The sequence below is a fragment of the Belonocnema kinseyi genome, chromosome 4 (genome assembly GCF_010883055.1).
Source record: "Belonocnema kinseyi isolate 2016_QV_RU_SX_M_011 chromosome 4, B_treatae_v1, whole genome shotgun sequence".
NCBI classification, from domain to species: Eukaryota; Metazoa; Arthropoda; class Insecta; order Hymenoptera; family Cynipidae; genus Belonocnema; species Belonocnema kinseyi.
The window spans coordinates 70,686,785-70,698,058 of record NC_046660.1 but is presented as its reverse complement, the minus strand read 5'-3'; the positions used below and the strand labels follow the sequence as shown (position 1 = coordinate 70,698,058).

The window sequence follows — 11,274 nt, the reverse complement described above, 5'->3', positions numbered from 1 at the left end:
AAGAGGGAGCTCTTCTTAATATTTTGACACCAAAATCATGTCGATACACCTTACCGACTGCGAGTAAAGCCACCCACGCTTTAACTTGACAGACTGTAATCCCTAAACTCGTTCGCGGCTTTCCAGTCGAATATCAAGTCGAAATATAGATAATGCATTTTCAACAAAATGTGTAGTTGGCTTTTCAACCAAAAAAGATTTTCTAAGAAAAAGACGAGTTTTCATTAACAGAGTAGATTTCAATCTGAAAAGTCTAATCTTCTACAAAAAATATCATTTTCAACAAAATAGTTCAATTTTCTACAAAACTGCTATTTTTCAAATAAAAAAGGCGTATTCATTAGAAGACAGTTGAATTCTAAACAAAAAAGTTTATTTTTAATCCAGAAAGTCACGTTTTTAAGCAGAAAGATTAATTTTAAACAAAAAACGACGATTTTTCTATCATGTTAAATGAATTTTCAATCAAAAATATGACTAGAAAAACAGTTGAATATTTAACAAAATGTCCAACCATTAGTCGAATTTTCAACTCAATGGTCAAATTTGTAAATAAAAAGGATTAAACATATACAAAAAACATAGTTTTGAAGCCAAAAAATATTTTACATATACATATTTTATCTTTAACAAAAAAGTGAACTTTCAATCAAGAAAGCAATTTTTAAGCCGAAAATACAATTTAAAAAAAAAGTAAGTTTTTACCAAAGATTTTAATTTTTACAATCAAAGTATAGAATTTTAAGCCAAAAAGGCGAAATTTCTACAGAACTTGTTTGTTCTGTAGAAAGTTTAGTTTGTAAACTACAATCATAAAGAGAAGCTGAATACTTTTACATTCTCATTCCTGAGAATGTAATGTAATCGTCCAAATTTTCAATCTCTGGTTTTTAACGGATCTGTACGTTTCGGCACTCACAGAATCCGAAAATCATAAAATTTCATCGGTGTCTGCCTGTATGTCTATATGTATGCTTACCTGAATGTTGTAGCCATGCTAACTTTTGAAGGATTTGTCCAATCGAGTCCGCATTTGATACACTTCTGAAGGTACCCAAAATGAAGGCTAAGTTCGTTAATCAAATATTTCGAACCAAAATTAAAAAATTGGGAGCATTTTCAAATTTTTAAAATTTTTTGTCGAAGTTTCTTATATATGGGTGAAAGACTTGCAAATTGTCTAAATAAAATTTTTTATTTTTATGAAAATTAGAAAAGTTATATACTTTTCAAAAATTTCAAAAAATTTTTTTTTTCATAGATCCAAAAATCTCATTCAAAATTTTCACTAGATGTCAAATATATTTCAAAACTATTCTTACCGATTTTTTCGATTAGCCCAAAATTAAAAAAATTATAGCATTTTCACAAATTTTTTCATAATATTATAAAATTTTTTGTCAAAGTTTCTTATAAATGGGTAAAAGACTTGCAAATTATCCAAATAAAATTTTTAACTTCGATGAAAATTAGAAGTTATATACTTTTCAAAAAATAGACAAATTTATTTTTTTCATAGATCCAAAAATTTCATTCAAAATTTTCACTAGATACCAAATATATTTAAAAACTATTCTAGCCGAATTTTTTGAGTAGCCCAAAATTTAAAAAATTAGAGCCTGTATAACCTAACTGTTAAGCGCGAAGCGCGATGAGAATGTAATCGTCAAGGCCATAGGTACTTTGAGAACATTCTTTAATGACAAATTAAAAAAAAAGTGTTCAACTTCACTTAAGGAAAGGGAAAATGATTAAACAGCCACAGCACATAGAATGCGTAGGTTAATCGAAAAATTCTGCTAGAATAGTTTTGAAATATATTTGGTATCTAGTCAAAATTTTGAATGAATTTGTGGATCTATGAAAAACTTTTTTCTATGATTTTCGGATTCTGTGCGTGCCGAAACGTAAAATACCAGAGATTGAAAATTTGAACGATTACATTACAGTCTCATGAATGAGAATGTAAAAATTAAAAAATGCCCTTCACGCGGGCACATCAATATTGCGCCCGGAGCTTTGCGCAGAGTTGGAGCGATCCAGGGCGTTAAATCTCGCAAGTTAAATCCGTACACTTTAACTACATTTTTTTTAAATATCATAAATATTATAAATTAAATCGAAAGCTGTGATTTAAACTTCTGAGTATTTACAGCCACAAATCGTAATTGAAATTTTTTTCGACTTGTTTTTAGGTTCCCAAGCACCTACGGCTTTGCAGATTATATTCTCATTTTGAAACCCATCATGTATAAGAAACTTTGATATTAAATTCTAAAACTAAAGAAAAAAACTTCAAATTTTAAAAATGATCTAAATTTTTTTATGTTGGTTGGAAATATCTTCTTAAGGGCATGCGACACAGTGGAATTCCTACATTACCAACCTCTTTTTTCTATTGAACAAAATTTTTGTTTTGAACCATAGAACTTTTTTTGTAAATCAAATATCGAACTCAAAATTTCAGGAGAGCATTAGAAGACATTATCCTACGTTTATGTACTGCATTTGAATCAAAATTTGGCAAAAAATTTTAGAAATAATTTTTTTTTTTAAATTCCGATTCAAATGCAGTACATAAACGTAGAGTAATGTCTTCTTATGCTCTCCTCAAATTTTGAGTTCGATATTTCATTTACCAAAAAAGTTCTATGGTTCACAAAAAAATTTTGTTCAATGGAAAAAAGAGGTTGGTAATGTAGGAATCCCACTGTGTCGCATGCCCTTAACGAACTTAACCTTAATTTTGGGAACCTGAAGAAGTGTATCAAATGCGGAATCGATTGGACAAATCCTTCAAAAGTTAGCGTGGCTAAAACAATCAGGTAACCATGCATACAGATAGACGCCAACAAAATTTCATGATTTTCGGATTCGGTGTGTGCCGAAACGTAAAGATCCGTTAAAAATCAGAGATCGAAAATTTGGACCATTATAATACACTCTCGTGAATGAAATTGTAAAAAGTAAATTTTCAACCAAATAGTAATTTTATTTTTCAAGTAAAAAAAAAAAAATGAATTTTTTAAAAGGCAGTTAAATTTTCGACCAACAAAATGGTTACATTTTCCAAACCATTTGCTGAATTTTGAACTCGAAAATGTTCATTTTCAAATAAAATGATTTACCATTAATTTAATTCAGAACGCACCTGATGCTAATAAACGAGAAAAGGGGGAAGGTTGTTGAAATTAGGAAAAAGACATTCATTAAAAAAAGGGAAAAGAAGGGGATGAACGTGAATTATGTAGTTATTAGTTTCTAAATAGTTTACTAGCTAAAGAAAAAGTTCAGAAAGTTTTTTTTTTAATATTTTATAAATAGATTTTATCATTAACAAAAGGCTCTTCATTGAAAAATACACTTTTGTAAAAGTCCTAACACACTTTTTTTAAATTGGAAATTCATAATTTTTTATTAAAAAATTACTAAACTTGAGAACACTTTACTCAATTCAATATTGAACGTTTTTTCGAATGCACAGCATTCATGTAATAATTCAGCATAACCAATTTGTTTCAAACTTAAAAAAAATGTATCCGTTCATATTTGAAAAGCGAAGATAAAAGAAGAAGCATAATAGAAAAAAATAAAACAGTGAAAAAAATGATAAGACAAATAATTTAAAAATTATAGAAATAAAGATAAAATAAAAAATTTGAAACAATTTTTCGAAATAGACTAAAAAAAATTGCATTAGAAATTTTTTGATTCAAATTGCATAAGTTTCAAGTTTTTGAGTTTTGCTTATTTAAAAATATCAAAGTCAAATTTATGTCAGTATTTCTCGCGCCTACGCTTAAATAGATTAACATTTCTCGATTTAAAATTCTAACCATAACTGCGTAAAAGATGTTAATGTGATACCTACAAAAGCATTAACATTTACTTTTCATCAGAATTCTACTTTCAAAGGCAGAAATATTTTTAACTTGACCGATTTTATTTTTCGAACTTTTAAACGTACATTTAAAGGCTGAAAAGCTGTGTATTCTCTTGTTTTTTAAAAATTTGAAGCCACCTTTTGACACACAATAGACAAATTCTGAAAAAATCGGTTGCACATTGCTTAATAATAAAAACAAATTAATCAGCTTAGAAGCTTTCAGAAGAACAGGGAAAAAGATAAGATAAATCGGGTTTACATCATTTAAGATTATGTTATTAGAATGAGTTTTCTGTAAGTACTCATGTTTTTAAATTTGACATCAAAAATAAACTTTGATTGTCTTCAAAATTATCAAAACAAAGAACAAATAGTTGAATATATATATTTTTAAATGATCGAATTTTTAATATAAAAAGATTAAACTTCAACCAAAAACAGTTGCACTTTTAACCAAGTAATTCTATTTTTAAGCCATGACGAATTAAAAAAATGTAATAATTCATATTAAAAAAAAAAAAGAAAAAACGAATTTGCAAAGAAAAAATTTAAATTTTCAACTTGAGTTGGGGTTTCAACAGAATAATTGAATTTTCAAAAACATAGTTAAATTTCCAACTAAGAAGTTGAATTTCTAACCAAATACTTGAATTTTCAGCCAACAAAGATGAATTATCAATAAAGAATTTTTAAGAATAAAAAAATGCTTTCTTTTTTTACGCCTAGGAAAAGTTTAATTTACAAATAAATACAGGCAGAACCTAATAATTTCGACATCTTCCAGACTAATGGAAGATGTCAACATTATTAGGTTCTGCCTATATTTATTTATAAATCAACAAAAAATGTAATATTAGATGCATTTAAAAAAAAAGGATGAAGCTTTTATCAAAGGAGATATGAATTTTCCAACCAAGAAGAAGTTTCAACAATTAAAATGAACTATATAACAAAAAAAATTACCTTTCAAACAAAAAGTTGCATGCTAAACCAAATAGTACAAATTTTTGAACTTCATCCCAATTGTTGAAAATTCAGACTAATTAAGAAAAAATATATCAATTTTAAACAAAAACTTAATTGTTTAAAACAATATTTAAAAACCAAATATAATGTTTACGTTGCGGTCCTTTATCAAAGTACTTATATTAAAAAATGAATAACTATCAAACTCAGGAATAAAACAATTTCAAATTAAAATATAATTTGATTTATTTCAACCAAAAAAGATTTAAATTTATTGTATTTTTAACTAAATAGTTACATTTTCAAGTCAAAAAAACGAATGTTTGAGAAGAGTTAAATTTTCAACCGGGTAATTGGCATTTTTGATAAAAACAAAATCGACAAAATAGTCAAATTTTCTACAAAAGAAATAAATATTTAACCAACAAAGATAAATTATTACTAAAAAATGCAATATTAGAGGTTTTTCTAACGAAGACATAAACTTTAAAACCAAGCAGACGAATTTTTAACCAAATAGTCCAATTTTTAAATAAAGTGACGAATTTTTAAATTTCAACCAAATTTTGATCTTTCAAGCCAAAAGACTAAGGTCTGCAAAGTAGTTGAATTTTTAACCTCAAACTGAAGAGATTAATTTTAAACGTCGACACACTCAAGTTCCAAAACGTTAATACTTTGAAATTTAAAAAATGGAAGGCATTCAACTTTATAAGCTTTTAAACCTTTATATTTTCACACTCAATAGGCAAATGCTGAAAGCAATGTAATTTAAAATAGTCGTTAAAAACAAAATATAACCTTCCTAGTGTTATCTTTTATTAAAATATTTATAATAACAAATGACTAACTATCAAACACAATAGTATTAAACAATATAATAATATTAAAAATACACCTTTAATTCATAATTATAGAGAAATATAAAAAAAACCAGAGCAGGAAATTTTTCAATATTTCTGGCGCCAATCTAAGCTTTAACCTCAATGCCTACACTTCGCACGTGCATCACCGAATTATCGAATCATTATTTCTCCATATATAACATTTCTGAATATCGCAATGAAAACCGAATATTTTCTCGATAGATGCAAAATGAAAGTTTCATGTACTACACAGTACAGACTATAAATATAGAATACATCTACCATCCTATCACTATATCATTCAGCCATCGAAGGGTGACTCAGTGTAATAAAACTACTTCGCCAATTTTAAGATGAATTAAAAACCTGAAATTTCAGACGAGTAACCCGTCAATGGTTCGTGAAATTTCCCTCCAAAAATGGAATATCACTAGAAAGGCAGGCAAATGCCAAGAGATTTCCTGACTCGCAACACGTGCAAAAAAAGCGGACCAACCTAAAAATCGCTAAATGGTGTTTGAGCGCGTTCCCAAATGCGTTTTTAGCATTGAGAACGGAACGTTAATTTTAGACAGTGACTAAAGTAAAATAAATGCCTCCTGAGAAATGTAAAAGGAAAAAATGCCGAAAAGCGTTAGATTGGAAAATTGAGAAAATGGAATTGGGTGATCGGGAATTGATACTGACCTTGCGTTTGTTGATGTAATGTTCACCCGACGCCAATAATTTGTCAATGGTCTTCGGATTCGTGAAGACCATGAATGCAAATCCTCGGGACACACCGGTGTAGGGGTCGATTTTCACGGAGACGCTCTCGATTTCGCCAAACTTTCCAAAATGCTCCCGGAGCTCATTCTCGGTCGTGTTCCGGGACAAACCTCCCACAAACAATTTTCTCTCGTCATCCTTACCAGGAATGCCAGCAGTAGCCTGGTTTTGGTTGCCATCCCCTTGTTGGGAGTTCTGATAAAAGTCGACTGCTGCCATACTCGAAGCACTTTTCCTGCACTATTTACTTGAAGCCGCTCAGCGGATTCCGGATTCTTGATCGGAGAAAATGCTCACCGATGCTCTGGAGTTGTGAATTCGAAAAACTTCCTAACAAAATGGTACTGCTCACTCACTGTCGGTACTTTTGGTGAACCGGTGCCGGCGTACCTTTGGGAAAGAGAACAGCAATGGTTTCCAATTCTTTTTACGTTATCAGCTACAACGTCATTGGTCAGTTGGGACGAGTCGCGCGGTCCACGGCCAGTAGGAGACGTTGATAGAAGGGAAATTACCGGAAATATCGGGCCGTTTCCGCCAAGCTCCGTAGTCATTTCACAACCTAAAATTAGTCAAAAAACTTCTCAAAGGACTTAAATTTGCTTTTTGGGGTTAGTGAAATTTGGATTTTTGGGTAACGCTTCGATTTTAAAATCACGGTTTTTCTAAGTGTATATTTAAAGTTTGAAAAAATTACCTTGGATGAAAGGCAAAAATGAGAGTGGGGAGAGACGCGATATGCGCGTCACTATGCGTTGTTTTGCTAAATACCAGCGAGAAAAAGGATCAATTTTTTTAAGGGAATTTATTTATTTTAGTGAAGATGCTGACTTTTGGGTCGTGTGAGAGATGTTATAAATTTATAGTACATTGAATAGAAATTTATTTGTTACTACTATTTAAATGTACTATAGGATGCGACAAGAATGAATAAGAATTTTTAGAAAGATTAATGGTTTTATTGGGTATTTCAGGTTGGCGGGGGCAAATCCAAGATGTCTTAACACCGAGGAAAACAATAATACCAATTGCAAGGGACAAAACTTAATTTTTTTAAATTTATAAAAAATTAGTTTTCACCATAAGTGTGTTGGAACATTATTTTCTTATCAGTAAAAGACTATTCAATTAAATGATACAATAGATAAAAATGATAACCATTTTATTACTTTATACATAGTTTTTCAAGTTATGAAATAAAATGAAGTTTCGTTCAATGAGATTGGTATTATTACTTAGCCCTCGGCAAGCAGACATCTTGCCAGCTGACGTTACAAAATGAAAAAAATCTGAATAAATTGCCCGGGAAACAACTAGTATATTTAATTAAAATTCAGATCCGGGAGAAAGTTCTGAAGAGTTACCGACTGTTGGCAACAATTGAGTAACTTTAATATTTTTAAATTTTGTAACACTTTTGTTGTAACTTGGAGAAAGATTAAGGTTAATAATGTAAAATTGTATTGTCCTATGTATATTTTTCAGTTAATATTAGAACATCTATATTGATATCTATTTTTTTTCACCTTTTACGTTTTAAGCCCTAACCTCTAAACCACGCGTGGCGTCGGAATAGTGACTCATTTGATGAATGTAGTTGGAGCCTCATTTGAATTAAATTTAGGCGCCAAATTCATCATGGACAAATTACAAACAAGACTGAAGTTATGGGATACTACAAAATTAAAAAAAACATCGGTCGGGGTATTCTGGAAAGTCAGAGAATGTCATAAAAAATCTGACAGGATTAATTTGATTATTTTGGTTAAGATTTAATAATTTGGCAGAGAATTCAACTGTACTGTTCAAAATTAATCTTTTTGGGGTTGAAAACTCAAATATTTTGCTAAGAAATTTAACCATTTGCTTTAAATTAATATTTTCGGTTTTAAAATTTAAATGTGTTGTAGAAAATTTGTATTTGCTTTATTGACTGGAACTTCTTTCTTAGTGTAAACTTGGTCTTTATAGTTTAAAAATTAATTGCTCGTTTTAGAAATTTTTTTTACGTTAAAATGCAACTATTTGATTGAAAATTAGAATATTTTTTTGGTGGTAACATGACTGAATTTATTTTGTATTCAGAATTCATCTTTATTCATTGAAAATTCAACTACACTGTTAAAAATGTATCTTTGTGGGTTGACAATTCCACTATTTTTCTAAAAAGTTAAACTATTTGCTTCGAATTTATATTTTCGGTTTGAAAATTTAACTGTTTAGTAGAAAAATGCTCTTTTTTGTATTATTGACTGGAACGTCTTCTTTCGTTGAAGTTTTGTCTTTATGGTTAGAAGAAAAAGAAAAGAAATTGATTTATTTTCAAATTGAAAATTAGATTATTTTTTCACAAAAAATTCAACTATCCCATTTTTTGTGGAAAATTCATTTTTTTGTTAAAACGTCAACTATTTTGGTCGAAAATTCATGTATTTTAATCTAATTCATCTTTTTGGTAGAAAATATTAATGTTGGTGGAAAATTCAACTGTTGAAAATTTAATTATTTTTGTAAAAATTTCTTCTCTTGATTCAAAATTATTTTTTTAAACTGAAAAATGACCTTCAGCTGAAACTTTCCGTATGTTATTAGGAATTCACCTTTCTTGGTTGAAAATTATTCTTCTTGTTTCAGAACTCATATTTTTGGTTGGAAGGACAATCATATGGTTGTAGGTTGTTTTTATGAAAAATTAATTAAACAACAAAATAAGAATTGCTCAATGGAGCGAAAAAGCATTCTGTAAAAATAAAAACACTATTTAAAGTTAAAACAAAAGTCCACTTCCAAGCTAAGGCGTTGGTGAATTGAGACCATCAATGTTTGATTTAAAACAGTAATATAGATTCGTGAAAATGAATATGGATGTTGACAATCTCGAAGTTCCACTAACCTAACATTTGAGTAGAGTAGGCTCAGTTCAGTAAAAAAGTTTATTGTAAACATGGACATAGGAAACAAGGGACTAGGCATGCCATCCTAACTTGGGCGAGTGGGGTTGAATCCACGGGAGGGGGGAGAATTCCATGAGTGGGGAGAGCCGCCACCTACGATATGCCATTTGATTATACGCACGAGCGTTTTTGCCGATAAACTGTGCAGGAAAATATAAACATGTGGGCGCTGCCATGTTTATCGCGGGACATCAAAAGGTGGCGGACCTCCCCCCTCATTGCATCACCCCGCAATGGCATGCCTAGTCCCTTGTTTCCTATGTCCATGATTGTAAAAAATTGGTTAATTTCAAGAAAATCGACCGAGAATTTTAAAATTCAAATTTCATGATTTTTCAAAATTCAGTTTTGGATGGTAATTGATATTCAAATTTTCAATTATTTGCAAAAATAAAATTTTTGCACCCGAGATATGGGGTTGCTGAATGAGAATAAAAAAGATTTGATCCATAAAATTATCCTGTTCCGAGAAAATCAAAATTGAAGTTCGCGATATCACATTATGGCACATATTCTTTGCTAAAAGTCTTAAAATACAAGAAAAAATTCTTTTTTAGTAAATAATAATAAAAATTTCAAAAAAGGTTGAGACTAAAAGGTATATTAGGTATATTAGATATTATTTACAAAAAGTTGTAATCCTTGCAATTAACTTAATTTCGAAATCGCTGTATGTTCCTTTTATATTATGTACTATTGCTCTGCATATAAAATGTTAACTTCATCTTGTAAATCGATGTTAATTAATAAAAATTACATTTCAATAGAGAAACTGTAATCTTGTAAAAGGGTTTTCCAAAAATAAATGATATACAAGAAATATTGGAATTTTTCTTTCCCTTATGCCAGATGGATGTTTAACAAAATTAGCATTAAATTTTTCAAAAATGAAAACTCTTCTACATTATGTTCAACACTATTATATCAAATGCATATTAAATTTATTTCTGTAACTCGGCCTGGGATTGCTTATTTAAATATTTCAAAATAAACTACAAATTATATTTATCATGATGACTTGAATATCTGTCCCTTATTTTGCATTAAATTTCATTCTCAGCTACTATGAACAATGTTCAGTGCGTATTCTATACAAAAAATGTGTTATTAAACATTTTATTACAACTTGTGTCCTATTTCCACAAATTTATTTTGTTTCTTTTTAATGCAATTTTTTACTATTTAAACCAAAAACACGTATCCTAGCGTAAGGTGGTTGTAATAAAATCTGTAGATATAATTTAGGCGACAAATTTTGTTAAATAAAATATTATTGTAGTGTGTGCTCGAGCTGGTGTCGTTTGTGCAAAAAGTTAATTTTTTTATATATAAAGTATAATTATAACAAAAATAATAAATTTATAGTTCTTTTTCGGTTATTATTATTTTTCACGATTAAAACAAAAACAACGCGTCCTATTAAGAAGTGAATAATAATAAATTTATAGATCTCTTTTAGGGACACAATTTTTATACATAAACCTTTTCCTAATTATTTTCTAAAATGTATTCTTTTTTCTTATCGCGTGGCGAAAAAGTGAAAAAAGTTCCCTTTATTTTTCAGGAAATTACTTTGAAATATTTAATTATGGTAATAAAAAATTCTATTTTAAATTGAGAGTAATCTCCTTTCACATTACCATCGTTGTGAATAATTTAGTGAAAACGTCTAAACTCACTTTTAAGGAAAATAATAATTTTTTCTTACCTATTTCAGATTTTTTTATATTTAAATTTGGTTAATTTACTTATTATAATTCCTAATTGGCACGTCATATATCAAATTATTATAGAAAAATGTAGAAAGCTTAAGATAAAATTATTATTTACCTTC

The 11,274-nt window shown here is 29.1% G+C and overlaps 1 protein-coding gene across 1 annotated transcript in view; it reads right to left on the bottom strand.

The window, feature by feature from the left end:
• The window catches only part of LOC117172171 (RNA-binding protein squid-like), an 11,219-nt gene extending 4,341 nt beyond the window's left edge, over window positions 1-6,878 (bottom strand). Inside the window, exon 1 of the mRNA XM_033359996.1 lies at window positions 6,406-6,878. Within this exon, the coding sequence (XP_033215887.1) occupies window positions 6,406-6,705 (300 nt within the window). The 5' untranslated portion in view covers window positions 6,706-6,878. The remainder of the gene's footprint in view (window positions 1-6,405) is intronic.
• Window positions 6,879-11,274: the final 4,396 nt, after the last annotated feature.